At 40.7% G+C, this 20,654-nt stretch overlaps 2 protein-coding genes across 4 annotated transcripts; one reads left to right on the forward strand and one right to left on the reverse strand.

The window, feature by feature from the left end:
* Window positions 1-2,550: 2,550 nt before the first annotated feature.
* Window positions 2,551-12,230, reverse strand: HAUS2 (HAUS augmin like complex subunit 2). The gene is made up of 6 exons (XM_035112382.3): window positions 12,130-12,230; window positions 9,937-10,029; window positions 8,544-8,613; window positions 6,581-6,713; window positions 5,295-5,403; window positions 2,551-3,213 (listed from the first exon to the last, which is right to left on the reverse strand). The coding sequence occupies exons 1-6, from the start codon at window positions 12,217-12,219 to the stop codon at window positions 3,061-3,063; spliced, it is 648 nt and encodes a 215-aa protein (XP_034968273.1). The 5' UTR covers window positions 12,220-12,230; the 3' UTR covers window positions 2,551-3,060.
* A 46-nt stretch (window positions 12,231-12,276) lies between these two features.
* LRRC57 (leucine rich repeat containing 57) lies at window positions 12,277-20,041 on the forward strand. Of its 3 annotated transcripts, XM_035112351.3 has the most exons (7): window positions 12,318-12,759; window positions 13,422-13,500; window positions 15,223-15,397; window positions 16,813-16,948; window positions 17,525-17,793; window positions 18,278-18,463; window positions 18,988-20,041. In XM_035112351.3, the coding sequence occupies exons 3-7, from the start codon at window positions 15,314-15,316 to the stop codon at window positions 19,027-19,029; spliced, it is 717 nt and encodes a 238-aa protein (XP_034968242.1). In that variant the 5' UTR covers window positions 12,318-12,759; window positions 13,422-13,500; window positions 15,223-15,313; the 3' UTR covers window positions 19,030-20,041. The 3 variants fall into 3 exon arrangements, with proteins under 3 accessions (XP_034968233.1, XP_034968242.1, XP_034968260.1); XM_035112342.3 differs by lacking the exon at window positions 13,422-13,500 and having other exon boundaries at window positions 12,277-12,759; XM_035112369.3 differs by lacking the exon at window positions 13,422-13,500 and having other exon boundaries at window positions 12,625-12,971.
* The last annotated feature ends 613 nt before the right edge of the window (window positions 20,042-20,654 follow it).

Below are 20,654 nucleotides of genomic sequence, written 5' to 3' on the forward strand. Positions count from 1 at the left end.
AGATGATTTATACTAACAAAACTATTCAAAATTAAATTAAAAAACTCACAAGGGCAAATCAAAAATATAAAGTGCAGCTACCCACTAAGGAGAAACTGCACACACCTGAGGGGAAATAATTCCAAAACCTTGGAGCAGCTGATGAAGGAAAGGCCCTGTTATGTTCCTGATAAGTCTGTATATGGTGCATTGGTGCAAGGTTTGACTCAATAACTAAAAGTGGCATAGTTAATACTAGGGAGGTGGTTGCAGAAATATGGGGCCCAGCATATGAAATGCTTTTAAGAGGGAAGCACTAGCTTTTCATCTAGTGAGTATACTGGCAGCCAGTGCAGGTGACACAGTATTGGGTGAATACAATCAAACCTTCTATCTGCCAGGAAAGACAGTGCGCATTCACACTGTACAGTTATCTTCATACTGCTAAAAATACTATTTATGCAGCACTTTCACGAAGAGTTGGACACGACTAAACATGCAGAACTTTTTCACTTTCAGAGGAGCTTTGGTGTCTTTAATGTATTTGCCTTCAAAGTACTATGAGTTTAGTATTGTTTCCATTTTGCAATAAAGAGCCAATACAGTGGAACCTCGGTTTATGAACACCTCGGTTTATGAATTTTCGGTTTATGAACGCTGCAGACCCATCTGGAACGGATTAATTCACTTTCCATTACTTTTAATGGGAAAGTTCGCTTCAGTTTATGAACGCTTCAGTTTATGAACAGACTTCCGGAACCAATTACACCCATGTTTCAGTTTATGAACGCTTCAGTTTAAGTACTTCACGGACCCGTCTGGAACGGATTAATCCACTTTCCATTACTTTCAATGGAAAAGTTCGCTTCAGTTTATGAACGCTTCAGTTTATGAACAGACTTCCGGAACCAATTACACCCATGTTTCAGTTTATGAACGCTTCAGTTTAAGTACTTCGCGGACCCGTCTGGAACGGATTAATCCACTTTCCATTACTTTCAATGGAAAAGTTCGCTTCAGTTTATGAACGGTTACTCCGCGGACCGTCTGGAACGGATTAATCCACTTTCCATTACTTTCAATGGGAAAGTTCGCTTCAGTTTATGAACGCTTCAGTTTATGAACAGACTTCCGGAACCAATTGTGTTCATAAACCGAGGTACCACTGTACTGCTAACTATAACCTTGTTCAAAACTACACTGTGAGCTGAAAGTTAAAAATAAAGCGGGGCTGTGGTGGAAAGCATGTAAACTTTCAGACTGTTACTGGTAACAAAAGGGAATCATTCACAATTATGCCCCCTAGTGACAAATGGACCAGCACTCCAAGACTATTAGAGATGAGCATTCAAATTTGTGTCATTACTAAGTTGTTATCTGCTTCAATGTTGTCATCACCTGTCAGGAGTCAACCACTGTTATCTTCCTTTTTCTCAGACAGCATATAGCGGTATGAAGTTCCATTTGACACCATAAATCTTTGTGAAAAGATTTTGAGATTGCTCAAATGAAACAATCTGTGTAACATGTAGGAATTTACCAGCTAGTTGTATTTAAACATCTCCTAGTGCAATGCATGGATCACGGACCCACAATGTTTTGCAACTCTCCATAAATACAAACAAAAGTTTTTGAGAAATTCTATTTGCTTTTCATTATTTTTCCTGAAACCTTCTCAGGTACTGTATTCATTTCTTTTAAATTAAATTGTAGCACGTTGGATTTGAGGCTGCAGTCCTAAACACACTGATGGAGTAAATTTATTCAGATTTAATAGGACTGTGCTGATAAATTAAGTCCTGTTGTAAACTTTGTGAATGTACTCTAATAGAAATATCTGCTTAAATTAGTATAGTTTTAAGTTGTCTGTTAATATCAGTAACAGGTTAACTGCTTTAAAGAGAATTCAGCAGAAATAAATTCAGGAACCAATATGAATGTCTTTGAAGCATATTAAACTAAAAACTGCAAATCTCTACACACACACACCCCTGAATTCAATACAGCACAACTTAGTTCAAAGGAAATGTATATAAGACTGGCTAACCGCCTGGGCAAATTTAAACATTTGCCTACATGTCACTTAGGAACAAACAAATATAAGGATTATGAAGAGTTAGAATTACCACCTTCAATGTATGAGAGTGAAAGAAAAACTACCCATCCATTTCTATTAAGAAAGCATGTTTAGGTTATAAACACACAAATGCCTGCTTGCCAGGTTGTATGCACATGGACGTTTATTGTGGGATGTTCCCTGCTTGTGGTTTTTGTTTTAACATGTGAAAAGGAACACAGGTCCTGTCATTGGGAGAAGACAGTCTTGATATCCTCAGGATGCTGTTTACCTAGCAGCACATCTATCTTGTGCTTTCTCTCAGTGGCTGGAACAGAGATCAGATGGAGATGAGAAACTGATGATGAGCCATAACAAGCTATAACAAATCAAGCATAGCTGATGGAGAATTATGAAACACAGGCATTTGCTAGCCAGTTTTGCACAGTGACAGGCTCATCTGTATAGTTGCTTAATTTTTCTCTCTTTGAAATACAAACTAAGAGAAAAAAGTATTTATTTAGTTTGTTTATTACTAACTGAATACTGTTTCCCATACTCTTCCTCTGCATTATTTTCTACTACAGTACTCAACAGTATGAAGGGCAAAAGTATCAAGCTACAGATTTTCATAAATGCACATGAAGATAGGGTGGAATCCAAAGGTTTCCCACCCATACAAAATAGTCTATAGTCCAGTATTCTGATTGAAGTTTTATACCAAGATATGAGTGGTCTCACTTTTAAAAATAGATAATGTTTCTATAAAATATAAAACCTATGTACATGAAGCTGATCTTGTTAAGGCAACATCATAAAATTGCTTCTTTAAAATACAACCTCAAGAGAGCCATTTAACATCCGTTGTCAATTTCTACATAGCCCTAGTTCTACGTACAAATATACATTTCAGACAGACACAAGTGACTTTAAATGTGATAGAACACATGCATTTTATCAACACACAAAATTGCTAAGTAGCCTGAGAATTGGGAAGGAAAAGGCATGGCGGGAAGTGTGCAGTATTACAGAGTTATACTTCTGAACCAGGAATCTGATTCAGTAGTCAGCTGTGAATTTTCAAAGATCTCCTTTACTTTCTCTCTCCACTCCAGTATTTGTTCTGCCAGTGCTTTTGTGTCTGTTACTAACAAGTCCATCTCTGTTAGTGCACTGTCCTGGAATGAAATAGGAAAACAAGTATTTTAGCGCACTATGCTAAAACTTCAACAACATAAGAACTCATCACAGGGACTGCTGCACAAGGGAAGTGAAACTAGCGTAACTGCCCTGGCATTTGTCAACGCACTCCAGGGAAAGATTCCTTCATATAGCTTTCAAAAGGTAAAGGACCCCTGACAGTTAAGTCTAGTCGTGAACGACTCTGGGGTTGCAGTGCTCATTTCGCTTTACTGGCCGAGGGAGCCGCCGTTTGTCCACAGACAGTTTTTCCAGGTCATGTGGCCAGCATGACTAAGCCGCTTCTGGCGAAACCAGAGCAGTGCAGGGAAACGCCGTTTACCTTCCCGCTGGAGCGCTACCTATTTATCTACTTGCACTTTGACGTGCTTTTGAACTGCTAGGTTGGCAGGGGCTGGGACCAAGCAACAGGAGCTCACCCTGTCGCAGGGATACAAACTGCCGACTTTCTGATCGGAAAGCCCTAGGCTCAGTGGTTTAGACCACAGTGTCCCTCCATATAGCTTTAGGGGTAGCCATATTAGTCTGTTACAGCAAAAACCAAGAGCTGAGGCACCTTAAAGACTAATAAATTTATCCTGGCATAATCTTTTGTGGAGCAGAGTCCACTTTATCAGATGCATTATGTAATGCTCATCTGGCAGATATGTGTAATGAACACATGGGTATTAAGAAATGCCAAGTTTGCTATTAAGTCAAGTTTAATGTTTTGTTATTAACTGATAATTCCCTAGAACCAGGTTATCTGAAAGAGCAACTCCCATAGAGATCTGCTCGTTCACCAAGATCTTTGGAGGAGGCCCTATTAATTATGCCAGATTGCAGGGGGCTCATCTTGTGCCCTTAGCCTGAGCAATGACCCTTCTTACTCTTGAGATATGGCAAGCACCTATTTAACAGCTTCTGCCGGCTGTTTAACACATATCTATTCACTCAAGCTTTCCCTTGCTTCTGGTATCAGTTGAATGATACCTGACTGCTGTAACAGTGATATGCTGGCTTTTTAAAATAGTTTTTATCGTATACTGAATTGATTTGTATTTAACTGCTTTGTTGTACATCACTTTGGTACTACAGTCATACCTCGGTTTAAGTACGCCTTCGTTTGAGTATTGTCAGTTTAAGTACTTAGCAGACCTGTCTGGAACAGATTAATCCACTTTCCATTACTTTCAATGGGAAAGTTCGCTTCAGGTTAAGTACGGACTTCCGGAACCAATTACACTCATACCCTGGGTTAAGTACGCTTCAGGTTGAGTACTCCGCGGACCCGTCTGGAACAGATTAATCCACTTTCCATTACTTTCAATGGGAAAGTTTGCTTCAGGTTAAGTACGCTTCAGGTTAAGTACAGACTTCCGGAACCAATTACACTCATACCCTGGGTTAAGTACGCTTCAGGTTGAGTACTCCGCGGACCCGTCTGGAACAGATTAATCCACTTTCCATTACTTTCAATGGGAAAGTTCGCTTCAGGTTAAGTACGCTTCAGGTTAATTACAGACTTCCGGAACCAATTGTGTTTGTAAACTGAGGTACCACTGTATTTTAATGAGGGGATGTTAAATAAAGGAAAAATGTAAGAGTTGGAATTAAATGGCAATGAAAAGCAAAATAAAATACAGTCCAACGGAACTGTACAGTATGCAGAATAACTAGTGTGACCCATCACAATAGCAATAATTAGTGATAATACAATCATCTTAGCACTGACGGGAAATTAATACCTGTAGCAGGAGAGAAAACCAGTCACTATTCAGACTCAAATAGATGGAATTGAACTTTCTGATCAATTGATTCAGCAATTGAATCTCCTTTCTTCAAGGACAGAGATACAGACTCACAGTTTCTCTAATTCCAGGGGAAGCCTAGTGTGAAGTGAAGCAGAAGTTAGTGCTTCACATTCCTTATGTCAGGTACAGGTCTATTAACCAGCATTCTGAGTGAGACAACCCAGGGAATCCATAGCCTGGTGAGATTTGAACTGGAGACTTCCAGCTAAGACTTCCATGCTCTTAGCCACTACTTTGCTATCAAAGTTATAGGACAGACAACTTACCATGTTTTTCATAACTAGAGGTATTTGAGGAATGCTCCTTACTGTGGTTAGATGGGTTTCTAATTTTTCAATGAAAGCCACTGCCGACGCCAACAATTCTACTACATGCCTGCATGAAAAAGAAAAAAATGTATGGAAAATGATACTATCTTTGTGAGGTGGTATTTCACACTATGGAGGCTAAAAATACAGTACCGTACTTTTGTGTGTATAAGACTAGGTTTTTTTATTTAAAAATTATGTTCACAATTGTGGGTCGTCTTATACACAGATATAATCTCCCTCCATTTTCTCAATTTGGAGTCCCCAAAAATAGGGGGCGTCTTATACATAGGGGCGTGTTATACACGGAAAAATACAGTATGTATCACCTAGGAATCTTTCAAGTTGTTACCACTGTAAAATAGTTAACATAATCTGTGGGATTTGCCGGGGAGGGGAGATTGCTCAATAATTCACGTTACAGTTGTTGTTGTTGTTGTTGTTGTTGTTGTTGTTGTTGTGTTTTGGTTTCTAACAGAACTCCCCCCCCCCAAAAAAAGAGATAATAGGAAGAGACATTTCAATTGACTCTATACTGATGGTGCTGGAAACAGATACAGATGAATGACACTGAACCAATATATTACTGTACTTCAAATGTTTGAACAGCCCAATATTGGGAAAAAGCAGTCACCTACTATCACTGAGTGGTTGATCTTTATTGGTCCTTAATGAAATGCATTAAATGAACATAGATGATAATTAAGAAGGGAAAATAGAACACAAAAGCTATTTAGATCATTTCTTTTAATGTTATAGCAGAAACAATGCCTTAATATGAATTGGACTGAGCTGATAAATGATTTAGAATAATTTAGCTGTCAGACTAATGTAGATTTAGAAAAAAGGCTGGATATACGGTAACATAGGGTGATTTAAAATAGGAACTTATCAGGAAACAGAGGAAAAATGTAATGAATAAAGTTAGGATTGTGTGTCTTGTAAGAAATGTAAGTGACTATGGTTAAAATAAAAAAGCATTTGTGACACACCAAATAGATGTTTGAAGTGTACCTTTGATGAAAATTGAAATAAAGGATGTTATTTGGCAGCAGAAGTGAACTGATTGTGGCTGTTTAGAGTTCTGCAGTAACTTGGGTTTTGTTTGTTTTTTAAAAAAAGTTTTAGCATCATCATTTGCAGTTTTAACTGTAATTGGATTTTGTTCCCAATGTATTTTATTGATCTGAAAAAGAAATAAGGAGTATACAACATATAAGTAAAATAACAAAGCAGTTTGTTACCTGTGGAAGATAGCTTCAATAGGCAGGCTTTCTTGACGCACTGGTTTCATTAGCCTCTGCCTAAGAACCCATTTCTCTTTCAGCACTGCTTCTAGGTGTTTGTTCATCGCTTGCAGAGCCTGGCATTTCTGAGCTACAGATTTTATTTTTTAAAAAAATGAAAAACTTTCAGATTTAAACATGAATTGAAGTGAGAGCAGGTTCTTTGTAAAACATAATTTCATGCTTTGAAACACAGGCTTCCAAAATACTGGTAGCATGCTGTGTTAATCTGTAATTGTCTAACAAAAGTGTGTGGCTCACACAGCACCTGCAAGGTGAATCACATCAAGAGACTCCCATGGAAGCAAGCAGCAGCTGCTGAGAAATAAAGACCACAGGTTTCTAAGTTTATCCTAGGGAATGCTGTGTACCTTTGGTAGCAGGAGAAGTAACAGCAGACAAACTGGTGAAAAGGGGTCATTTGTCCACCATTCCCTATCTTTCCCTCCAGTGCAAGTATGTGTGTACTCTCTATTAATGCAGGGCGACAGCACTACGCCCTAACCAACTACTCAAGATATGCCCATTGTGTTCAATGGGACCTGTCCCAATGTAAATATGTACAGGATTACAGCCTTAATGTTTCAAACGTACACATACGTACACCTGTGAAGAACGTCTTGCATTTTAAAAAAAATGATTCTTGGTTCTGCTCATTTCAGTCAACAATGGTAGCCTTTGTGAGCCTTTCCCCAAGATCTTGGGACTTTCCGCCTTCACCCAATACATGTAGGATTGCCATAGTTATGGATGCAATGTTTAGTAGCTTGCATGGAATAAAGGGTTTGGGTTTTTTTTGGGGGAATGGCGTCCACGTATGTCAGGTATAGCAAACCTCCAGCTTGCAGGTCTAATTAGGCCCACCCTCAGGTCTCAATCTGGCCCATCAGTCTGTTTCTCTGGAACAACACCAACCTGTTTCATACCCAACATCATATGTGACATTGGGTGAGGGGCACACAGCTGCCCATGCACAACTGGGAACCCTAAAATGCGCTCCTGGTTGTGTATTGGCAAGGAAGCCTGATTCACACCAACAAGCTGGAATTAGCTGTGCTCCCCATAGGAAACTCCATAGCACAGATGACCACCACAGAAAGCAGAGCTTGAAGTCAGTCAGCACCAATCAGCTGATTGGCAGTAACGTCAACCTCTCTTTCTAGAGTGGTTTGAACCAATAACCTGTCAAAATGCTACACTGCCCGCCCTCAAGGTAGAAGAACCTAGGATCCAGCCCACTGGCCAGATCCAGTGCCCTACTCCTGGTGTATGGATTTTCCTCATGCAACATGCCTAACTACTCATCACTGAAGCGGTATCAGGATGAGGTGCCACCTGCTGCCAAGCCAAATTGCTTCCCAACCTAGGGATGTCTTTGTCTTTCCTCACAGGGTATGGGCTTGTAAGTTGCTCACAGTTGTCTTAAATGAAACACTCAGGCTTCCGAATGAAATGCCCATTTCAGCATATGTGCAATGCATCTATGGAGTTGCTGAATACAAACACCTCTAATTACTTGTTTCCTTTTTCAGGGATCATTCCCGTTCAAACTTTTTCATTTTGGCTGCTAGATGCTTCGTCACCTGTTAAGTGTGTTAAGTATGCTACTTCCTCAACAGACTTCTACTCTCCTGTTGCAGCCTCCCATGCACCCAAAAATCTGTTTTGGAAGGTTGGTGGGCCAGATGTGGGGCGGCAGCAGGCGGCAAAGGGGAGGAGAGAAAGGTAGGTCCATTGTGTCCACTGGCACTGTACTGCATCTTGCTCATAGATGGCAGCTTTGTTACTCAACCAACCTCTCTGACAGCAGTATACTTACAGCAGTATGAAGATGTGAGGCTTTGTCTAAATATCTCTTAAGATTAACCCCCAAAACAGCACTCCTAGAAGATCAAACAATAGCATAAAACAAAATACTTACTTAGGTAGAATGGATGTGTAATGTCTGCTGTATCTTTCTCCATCTGCAGGATTTCAGCATCTAGCTTCATCTATACACATTAAAAGTTACACTTATATCCATGCGGTATGTTTCATGTAATTTACTATTGCATTCATAGCTGCTTTAAAACCCCCAACAACCCTGACCATCTTCAAGTATTTTTAGAAAAGTAATTCTTCTATGCTTGCAGGAACCACAACATAATTTTATTTCTGATAAGATTTGTTGGGAAGCTTATTTTTTAATGTATCTAACTAAAATCTCATAATTTCTTTTTTAAAATAGTTCAATTTATCATCCCTTAATTCCAGCTTTAGTAAGACTTCCAATCTCCTAGTTGTCTTCTGTTTTCCAACATCCAAAATCTGTAGCTGCGCAGAACACAGAATCTGTTCTAGGTGGAACTATTACAGGCTAAATTCCTAGTTAATGCAATTTTCATGGCTATGTCACTACATCACATCTCTGTAGAAGAGGATTAGGTGTGATAATTTGACAAGCTTCTCAACCTCAGTTGAGGCACCAAAGAACAAAAAGGGAGAGGGAGTCCTGGATTGATTTCAAAATATATTGTTCACATGATAAGAAGTGCTTCTTACCAAGTGAAAAATATATTTTAAAAAACATTATCTTTTTATTTGGCTGGAAACCCAGCCAGATGGGCGGGGTATAAATAATAAATTATTATTTATTATTTTGAAACCAGGCAAAACAGAAAAAGAAAGAAATGCATAGTTAAAGTGGATGCATGGTTTGGCAATAGTACATACCAAAACCAGCTCAGATTTATAGCTGATCATGAACTAAAATGAATCAGCGGTGTAGTGGCCAAAGAAAAAGGGAGGAGGGACGCAAATGCAACTTTAAGATGCATTAATCAAACCACAGTTTCCAAGTTCCACTTTATCTTGTCCATCTGAAAAAACTGTCCAGTTCTGGGCACCACACTTTAAGGAGGATATATAGACAAATTAAAAGAGGTGAAGAGGAGAAAAATGAAGATGATTCACAGTAATGAGGGCAAATTGTTGTTCTCTTCTGCTCCAAAGGGCAGGACTAAGTTACAGTAGGGTTGGTTTCAGCTGAATATTAGGTGAAACCTCTTAAATGTAATAACAGTTCAACAATAGAAAAATTACATAAGGAGGCAGTGGCCTCTCCCTCATTGGAGGTCTTCAAGCACAGTCATCTGGTGGAGATACTGTAGCTCTGGATTTCACGCATTGGACTAGATAGCCTACAAAGCCCCTCCAACTCTATGGTCCTATAGTACTGTTTCATCACTATGAAATCATTTATTACAATTCAGAGGAAATTGTATGTATGGCCTATTCAGTAGAGCTCCTATTCTGATGCTCAAAGATTATTTTACCTCACTGATTTCAGCTTGGAGATCAGCAATTTGTTCTGCCTCTGTGAGGCGAACAAAGCAAGGAGCTGGTTTTCCACATCTATCCACAGTTTCCTGAAACAGAAACATGAAAATTCTCAATTAACATAAGCAATTCAAACTTCCTTGAAATTAGGGTTCCAGTCTTGAATACATTTAGGTTGCAATCCTAATGTCTTTGCCTGGAGAAATGAAGGACAAGCCAGTGAAAATGAATAATGGGTGGTGTGGAGGAGCAGTTCACATTTCTGAAATTGTCACCCTTACATTTATTAGGGGTATTTATTAGGTTGTCTTACGTCAGTAACCGACTGGATGATAGCCAACCAACTGAAGCTCAATCCAGATACCACTGTTTGTGGATGGTTTCCCAGACCAGATAGGTAGAAGGTTGCCTGATCTCGACTGGGGCTACACTTCCTCTGAAGGAGCAGGTACGCAGCTTGGGGATACTTCTGAATTCATTGGTGTCGCTTGAGGCTCAGGTGGCTTCAGTGGTGCAGAGTGCCTTCCATAAGCTCCAGCTGGTAGCCCAACTGGACAGGGTTAGCCTAACTACTCTTGTCTATGCCCTGGTAACCTCTAGGTTGGATTGCTGCAACGTGTTATATGGCTGCCTCTAAAGACAGTGCAACTGGTGCAGAATTCAGCAGCAAAGCTTACTCACTGGGGCATGGCAGTTTGAGCATATTACACCCATCCTACTTCCAGACCCTAACATGCATTGGCAAGGCCTGCGTAAAGTGTTCCACTCTGTTTTAGTGATGTTTTCGGGTCATTTATGGGTTCAGCACAACACACACATGTGCAACTGCATCTCCATCAGAAGCATGTAAATCGGCCGTTGCCTGCATCTGCTCATACCTCCAATCAAGCCTTTTCCCTCCACTTTGGGGATGGGCTGTGGCTCAGTAGCGGAGCATCTCTTTTGCACGCAGAAGATGGCATGTTCAATCCCTGTCATCTCCAGACAGTGCTGGGAGGGAGCCCAGACTGAAACTATGGAGACGCACTGACAGACCTGACAGTATTGAGCTAGATGGATAAATGATTTGACTCAGTACAAGGCAGCTTTCTATGTTTCACTTTGTGTAAGCTACTTGTGCTCTGGAACAAAAGTCACTTCTATGGAATTAAAAACAACGAGGGTTACACATGCACAGACCCCCATTTCCCCCTACTGAACTTATGGGAATTCTCCATCCATAGTTACGCAGAGTCAAGTGGCTCAGGCTTTTAGAATTTAAATAACCAGTTTTCCTGAGGATGCAACAAAAGGAAAATAAGATATTTCGTTTCTATTTAGGAACAGAATCCAATCCAGGTGCTCCAGAGAGCTACAAGAACTAACAACTATAAAACTACAACTAGGGTGGAAGTTAATATTTTTTACCATACGCATGTTTCTTTCACAGTAAGCCCACCACCTAGACGTACTTTTAAGCAAAAGTAAACACCACACGGGTGGCGCTGTGGGTTAAACCACAGAGCCTAGGGCTTGCCGATCAGGTTGGCGGTTCAAATCCCTGTGACGGGGTGAGCTCCCGTTGCTTGGTCCCAGCTCCTGCCAACCTAGCAGTTTGAAAGCACATCAAAGTGCAAGTAGATAAATAGCGGGAAGGTAAACAGTGTTTCTGTGTGCTGCTCTGGTTCGCCAGAAGCGGCTTTGTCATGCTGGCCACATGACCTGGAAGCTATACGCTGGCTCCCTCGGCCAATAACACGAGATGAGCGCTGCAACCCCAGAGTCGGTCACGATCCCCTTACCTTTTAAACACACCACAAGCACACCGGCATTGTTCCAGCTGGACGAAGGAACAAGGACAAAAAACTATGTTTGCAAAAGGTGTCAGATAGCAAGGTTACAAAAAGGGCCTCCCTTGACTTCTTGGAGAAATGCTGCCAACCAGGACAGAACATACTGGGCAGCCTATGAACATATCGATATTATCAGCATCCTTTAAAAGCAGCAGGCAGCTTCAAATATGACTTTTCCATCCCAGTAAAATCGAAACTAATAAACTGAGCAGCAGCACATTCCCAAAGTTTAGGCAGAAACGAACACATTTCAGAGTATGGTTTTGCATAACGCGTATTTACACATTTCAGATGATGGTTTTGCGTTACGTGTATTTATACAACGTGGGGAGGGAGAAAAAGCGCGGTCCGTCTCACCTGGGACACCACCCCCGCGGATAGGCAGCCAGCCAGCAGCAGCCCAGCCGCCGACGGCTGCACAGGAGCCCACGGATTCGAAGAAGCCATGGCAAGGCAAGCATCCGCCGCCGCGCGGAAACTCTTGCGCGCGCCTCGCCTTCGAATGCGAAGCGCCGCCTCGCGCTTTCTTTCAAACTCGCGCCGCCATCTCGAGTGCGGGCAAGCGGCTCTTTAGACGAGGGGTTGCTTATATAAATATATTTGTGGCAGGGATTGAGGGGACCCCCGACAGAGGAGGCGCAGCCCTGACGCAGCCCTCCCTGGCGCCTACTTATAGCCGTACCGGGCTGCGGCGAGACAAGATAACCCTGTGGAGCTCAACGGCACCCGGGCGCCGTGGCCCTTCCCGCCATGTTGATTGTTGGCGGAAGTGAACCCGGCCGTGTGGGTAATGTCCACCCCCGGAGAACCTCCACCTAAAGCTTATTCCGGGCACAGGCTTCGCCATTATTCACGTTAGGCGGCGGGGTTGTGCTGTCATCCGGGGCTTGCGATTCGCCGTGGGGGATTAAAAACAGTGCGGCAGGCGTTTCTGCTACTGCGTGTGCTTGTTGCTAGGATGCGAAGCGGCGGCGACCGTAGTTACAGGTAAGACAAGCTCAGGTGCTTGTCCACCTCTTAGGTCATTCTCCCGAGAAAGCCCCTGGTTCCCGTCCTCTTTTCTAGGAGCAGCAGGGAAGAGATCCCTCCGTTTATAGCCTGTGCATCTTTACCTAAAAGTAGCTGCACCTGGGAAGTTAAAACTGTGTGGCAGGCGCAGCGCATCTGGGCAGCCCACTTCAGTGTGTGTCTACTCGGAAGTAAGTCCTGTTTGAATGCGATGGTTGCTGCTCCAAGCCAGTATGCTGAAGCTTGCAGCCTAGTCGCATTGAATTCAGTGTGGCTGACTTCTCTGAATAAAGATAAACTTGGGCTCTTTCCCTCTAACGTAGGACAACTTGGACAACGCCCATTTTAGATAAATATGCTGCTCTCTTTTCCCCACCCCACCCATAGTCCGCCTGGGTTGTATCCAAGTACTGTACTCGGAGTAGACCCATTGAAATTAGTGTTAGTCATGTCTATTAATTTCAGTGGGCTTACTCTGAGCATCGCCTGCGATGGATACAGCCTCTTCGCTGGATAGAGATGGCATATTGTTTGCCATATGTGGAAGTGAAAAGTTAGGCGAAGTGTTGTTGTTTTCAATTCCGCCAGCTGAGATGGAGGAAGATGGGGCAGCTGGGTTTCATCTTGTCCTCTTTATTTAGATCAGAACTGTCTTCACCTACCCACAGCCTGTCTTCCCAGCTTCAACTGAGAGGAGTGAGGAGGCGGCTTGGAGAGCAGGCAAAAGCTGGTTCAGGGGAACTGAGACTCATTGTTTAAATACTGTTATTGAGTGAATAAGGATTTTGTTATATTATATGCATATACTGGAACTTGGGTGGTGCAGAAAAGAAACAGTGTTGACATTGGGAAGTTAAAAATCCATAGGCCTTTGTGATTCCTATAGCTGTGGAACCCAAACTTGAATCAATTATAAAAATTCCTTCAGTAGCACCTTAAAGACCAACTAAGTTTTTATTTTGGTATGAGCTTTTGTGTGCATGCACACTTCTTCAGATACACTTGAAACCAGTAGTCCGCCTGAAACCAGTTTCAAGTGTATCTGAAGAAGTGTGCATGCACACAAAAGCTCATACCAAATATAAACTTAGTTGGTCTTTAAGGTGCTACTGAAGGAATTTTTTTATTTTGCTTCGACTCAGACCAACACTGCTACCTACCTGTAACTTGAATCAATTACGGTATGTGAGCTCATATCTGCAACCTTTGTTTGCAGTACTGTATTCTGTAGAGTATTTGGGAATGAGGAAAGCAAAAAGTGGAAAAATTGAGGGGTTAAATATTTTATGGTATCTTCTGCTAACATCTATGCTTTTGATCCTTTAAGAATGTGAATATATTTGAATATATTAACCACTTGATAATCAGGAATTTTCAGGAAAAAATATCAAAACTACGTTTACAAAGAAATCTTTTTCTATGCTGGCTCATTAGTTCAATACTTTGTGAGCTTGATTGAAGGATATGTGCTAGAACCTGTTGTGCAAGTACCTTTCCACCATCCTATGTGACTGCTGGTATTTCTTTGTGACCCCATTCACATGACAGGGTAAGCTAACTATGACTTACCTGGACTGTGCAAGCACACAGGCTCTGGGAGAGGAGCTTGTAGCTACTTTACTCCAGTCGTGTTTTGCTTAGCTAAACCAAAGTTTGACTTAACATGTTGTCCGGAACTGAACTTGTGGTTAAGGTTTCTCTTCAATAACCTGAGCTATAGCCAAGCTTTTTTTTAAAAAAAAACTGTGTACTTGTTTTTTTAAACAATTGTCAATTCTGTTTTGTTCTTAATGGATTTGTAAGTAGCTTTGAGACATTTTCTTGTGAATAACAATGAATAAATCTAATACACAAGAAGTAAGCCCCTGTGAATGTGACTTATTCCCTAGTTTGCATATGCTGAGCCGAGGGTAGACTATAAATAAGTTCTCATGGCTTCTAACATCATAAAGCTTGTTACTGGATGGGCCGGCCTGCCTGATTACATAACCTACTTAGTAAAGCTTCTTCTACAAGGCCGAATAAATTACAGTAAAAACCTGGGCATGTCTACTCAGAAATATGTCCCTTTGAGTTCAGTGGGATTTACTCCCAGGTAGGTGCATGGAGGATTGCAGCCTTAATCTTCTTGGACTACGAGCATCAGCATGCTGACCTGGAAACAAATTGTTTTCAGTACAGCTTAAACGCATTCAGTATTGCAGACTTTGTCTAAATCTGTCCTACGTACTGCATATGCCCATATTTCCATATAGTTCTTTTTCATTAACTGTCCAGCTCAACCTCTATGTCATGATGATCAGATCAATATACGCTTGATTTCTTATCCCCTGAGAAATAGGCCCGAGTGCTTTGCTTTTCTTGTAAAGATGATTGCGCTGCTGGGAAAAAGTGACTTTGATAATCCTGTATCATAAGTATTATAAATTTACCTTTTAATAGAACATAAACCTATGTTGCCTAATGTGGTGTGAATGAAAGTGACTCAGCTGGACTTGTGCTACACACATTTGTTAGTATCTGATACAAGAGGATGGGAAACAGTGCCTTAAAAGCGCATTTGGAGACAGCACAGAAAACAGGAGTATTCCAGCTGACGGGAAAAGGCCTTTCTGAGGTAAAGACCTATATAATAAACATGTGACACTAATGATTTTATACTGCATAATGCAAGAGACAGAGAGAAATATTTGTGCTTTGAAGAGTTTTTAATTTTTTGAAATCAATCAATCAATATACTTTATTCGACCGATAGTCAGAAAGAAAAAACGTTCTCAATAAAAATTTAAAAATATAAAAATATAAAACTGAAGGCATCAGAGGGATACATAAATGAAGTATGACTGCGCTACTGAACCTCCTACAGGTAACCCACATCAAGGCATTTGATTATACGTTTCCGACACTTGAGCGCCAGGAAGAGGAATTTAGCCACCGAGAAGGTTATTTTCCCAGTGGGCTTGTTTAGCAAATATGCTGCCTGCCGTTCTCTTAGTCGGGAACTAAACTGAGATAAATATGGGGTTATAAGATATTGCCTTAAATCATTATAAAAGGGACAACTCAGTAAAATGTGTTCTGTGGATTCTACCTCACCCAAGGCACAATGGCACATTCTCTGACCGTATGGGACTCCTCCAAATCTTCCCCTCAAAACCGCTGAATCAAGAACATTCAGTCTGGCCGCAGTAAGTAGTCTGCGGTATTCCACATAGTGGATATCCGCCAGGTAACGGGCTGGTGCAGCCCAATACACCTGCTCCCCTAAAAACATCCCATATTTCACGCGGGCTATGTCCTCCTGTCTGGCAATATCCCCCAATCTCTGAGCGATCACCGCTTTAGCACGGCTATACGTCATGGACTCAATATAAAGGGGGGACAGACCGCACTTCTGCACTTCCTCTACCACTTCCCCTTCCCATGGAGATTTAAGATTATCCCTCAGAATCAGGGGGGGCCAAACCCACTAGTCTGAAACATAGTTTGAGCCATAGCCATAATTTCGCTTTCAGGGCCACATACCTAAAGGCTTGGCAAAATTTGAAATCAAATTTTGATAGGTTAGTGGGATAAGAAGCATAGAAATGTCAGTTGTATGGGTTCTAATTAATGTATCTTATCCTAGCTATAAAAATAAAAGCTATTTGGTTTAGTGGGGCTTATTCCCCAGTAAATGTGTTTTGGATTACAGCTTTAGACCATTGCTACTCAGGTGAGATAGGATGGGAACATACAAGATATTGCATTGCTTATGCTACCTATCGTAGTGAACATGACATACTGTGATAAATAATTACATAAATTTTGTGTAATATGTACCGGTAGTTTGTCAATTTTGGAGGATATTCCCAAATTAAATTTTCCCTTCTGTCTTTTCACACCATTTATAGTTTTGTAATTCTGTCCTGCAACCTTATAAACCTAAAAAGCTCCTTGCCTGCACCTTTTATTATCTTACCTACCCACATATACTTATTGCAATTTGTGTTATTCTGGAATTTTCACATGATTTCTGAATTGCTTTTTCAGTTTCCCGAAGATCTGCAGAAGCTTGCAAGTAACCTCAGGACAATAGATTTGTCGAACAATAAGATTGAGGTCCTACCACCACTAATGGGAAAATTCTCTGTGTTGAAGAGCCTTGCTTTAAATCACAACAAGCTGAGTAAGACTTCTTAAATAACTCATCAACTTGCTGAAATAAATTCAGTGGGACTTCGTGAAAGGAAGAATATTTTTAGGACTGCAGCCTACATTACCACATGTTTTATTCCATCATTTTCTTTCAAAGTAATAGAGATAACCCAATACATTGGTTAAAAGCTTTGCAGCTTCGTAGAGGATCCTGTAAAGCTTGCAAATGCAGATTTGTCACCATTGCGATTCCAGGTTGCTAAGATACTCAAAATTATCTCGTCTAATTGAAATGCTCGTGACTTGTGAACCAAGCACTTAACTTGAAAAATTGCCTTTAACCATGCCCTAGCTCTCCTCCTTCCTTTCCCCCCAAGCAGCTAGAGTTCCAAAGAGAGCCTGCACAGTAATTCAGGCAATTGTAGCTTATTCATTATAAGTATACCGGTATCTTCATGTATTGTAAAATAAAATGTTGACTATATCCTAACACAATGGGGTGCTGTATGATTCCACAACAGTGACCTTTATACTATAATTGTTCTTTCCTCTGAACAGCTTGATTTTATTTGTTTTTATATATACTGTATATATTTATTTTTGCTAGCTGCACTACCTGAAGAGCTGTGCAAGCTGAAAAAATTAGAGGCTTTGCATCTGAACAGCAACCAGCTGACACAGTTACCGGCTGCCTTTGGACAACTTTCGGCACTGAAGACCCTGAGTCTTTCTGGAAACCAGCTCCGAACTGTACCTGTCCAGCTCTGCAGCCTTCGTCACCTAGATGTGGTGGATCTCTCCAGAAATCAGATCCAGAGTGTGCCAGATACAGTTGGGGATTTGCAGGCCATTGAACTAAACTTGAATCAAAACCAGGTCTGGAAACTAGTTTTTGTAGGTGTATATCATTCAGGAGGAAAGAGCTTCTCAAAGCACAAGAAATGAGGAACTACAAAACTCATGGCCCTGTGATGTTCATAACTAAGTACTCAGACTCAGTGTTGGAATGCTTGATTGTAACTCTCTGTGCTAGTTCCTGCAGTGAGTCCATCCTAGCTACCCAATCAATTCCCCAATAGTTTCGTGTATCTGCATTTTGAGCATTCCTGCCTCTGACTATTGAGGCTGAGCATAGTAATCATGGCTAGTAGCCATTGATAGCTTTATTTCCATGAATTTGTCCAATCCTCTCTTAAAGTCACCCAAGTTAGTGGCCATTACTGCTTACTGTGGCAGCAAGTTCCTTAGTTTTAACTATGAGCTGCATGAAGATAGGATTTCTTTTATCTGTCCTGAATGTTCCAACTTAGCAGTGGCAGAGCAATAACCTTTTCCCCTTTCCCTGTTTGATGCACGGCAGATTTCCCAGATCTCCTCACAGATATCTTACTGTCCACGCCTCAAGGTCCTGCGTCTGGAAGAAAACTGTTTAGAACTAAGCATGCTTCCTCAGAGTATTCTCAGCGATTCTCAGATCTCTCTGCTTGCTGTAGAGGGCAATCTCTTTGAAATCAAGAAACTTCGAGAATTGGAAGGATATGACAAGGTCTGTAGTATTCTCTCCCCTCCCCCACCCTGCTGTAAACCAATAGGCTTGGGGGAAATAAGGCTTCCATGGGTGAATGAAATCAGGGGGAAATATTTGACTAGTGCCTTCCCTCATTGAATCCTAATCTCTCCTACTTCCAAGACTTCTGTAATATTCAGTGAGGAGTATTACAATTCTGTTCTGAATTTGAAGAGAGTTGTTTCAATCAATTACTTAATACTATTTTACTTTTAAATTTTCTAATTCATTTGTCCAGCCCAGAACATGAGTTTGTAGCTAACTTGCTGTTATTTTTATGAGTAGACGCAACTGAAGTTAAGAGACCAAAGTTAGTCATGTCAATTAGTATCAGTTGGCCTGCTCTGATTTTGGATGGACAATGGCTACAACCCATGATCTTGAATTGGTTCAGGATAAGAAACTAATGGATAGGAAACATTCTTGAGAATCTCTCATTTATCTTCATTTATCTTGCATTTATTCCACCCAAACTCCTAATTTTATCATCTTCTTTTTTTAAGTACATGGAGAGATTCACAGCCACGAAGAAAAAATTTGCCTGATGGATTGCTATGGGTCTCATTTCATGAAGGAGAGACAAGAGGTGCGATGCACATAGCTTATATGCTGCTAAGTCTTTTCGGGAGAAGGACATTCAAGGCTTTAACTGCAAGAGAACTTTGAAGTGGTGGAATATGTTGTTTTTAAGGCCACAAAGTGAAACCAGGAATTGGTGGAACTATCTTTTACGTTACGCTTTACACCTTTGCAGCTAACAAGGCACTTCTGCTTATGTGATTCTCCATCTTCAGGGATCATTATGTTGTAAGAAGAAAAATGTTACTCACTTGGGCTGCAGAGGTTTTATTACAGATGTTGGCTTACTTATATAAAGTAAGGAGTACATGAAGATAACACTAAGGGGAACATTTGCCAAGGAGTACACTGAGGTTCTGTAACAGGATTAACTCTAGAATGCAAAGTCATCTCTTTGCATTAAATGTTTTATAGTGTAGAGGAGACTGATCTTTTTTAAAAAATAAATAAAAATCATGTACATTTGAAAGCACAAGTAATTGGGCTGATAGTAGCTCAATATGTCTAATCAAAAATAGTTGTCCTAGCTTCATCTCATGCTCACCTCCCCTTGAATGGCTTGTCTTCCATTTGATGGTGAAGTGCCCTCTAGTTCACCTGAGCATGCTAAATGAATGAAATACAGGATCATAATGTCTACACTGCATTTGATGGGGGAGGGAGCTGACATCTTTGCACTCTGTGTTCATGGCAGGAGCAAACTCAACTGCTTAAAGGGGATGATCACCTTATTACTGCCTTATACAAAGCACCCAGGAGGACCTAAGATATGCAACTTTGTTGAATAACTTGTATATTTTTTATTAAAAAGATATTGCATCCACAACTGTCTTAAGCTTTTTGGCACCTTTTGACAAACTTCAGTTAATATATAAATTCACATCATGTAATCTGAATAAATATGCACAGCTAAAATTGTTCCTGTAAAATACATTGCTCCTTATAAAGTATTTAAAATAAAATACCTAGAAAAAAGCAGTACAGTATAATTCATCTTTCTGTAGGGTGTGTGGCTGTCAAGATTAATATGCATGCTTGTCGCTACAGGTGGATGCTTTGGGTGTGATTGAAGGAACAACATATAGTGTTTTTTTTTGTAACTTGGATTTAATTGCTGGGGAAGGAGTTGATAGTTTGAGTTTAAAGGCTGTGTAAAGAATTTCCCTTGGAAACCTATACTCTTGCCTCCCACCCCCAGTTCTTGCATATAGAGTTCCATGTAGTACAAAAACCACATCTGTTGAGTCTAAATTTCAGGGAGATGTGTGTGACTTGGAAGTTGCCATTTGAAAACCCAAGTGCTCTTGCAAAAGTACTGAGAATGTGCTGTTTCACATGTTAAGCTCACTTAACTGATTGTTTTTGTTTCCTACCTTGGGTCAGTCACTAACTCTCAGCTAACCTACCTCATATAGTTGTAAAGATCTAGAATGTGATATAAAATGACTGCAAAATCAGACGATGAATGCTCTTATCATATGTACCAAAATCTGAGTGCAAAGTTGGGCAGATGTATTTGTTAAGGCTAACCTTATCAGGTGCCTTACCACTCACGCTTATTATGCAATGCTAAGAAAACCTGATTTGAGAA

Source organism: Zootoca vivipara, chromosome 1, assembly GCF_965207765.1.
Source record: "Zootoca vivipara chromosome 1, rZooViv2.hap1.1, whole genome shotgun sequence".
NCBI lineage: Eukaryota > Metazoa > Chordata > Lepidosauria > Squamata > Lacertidae > Zootoca > Zootoca vivipara.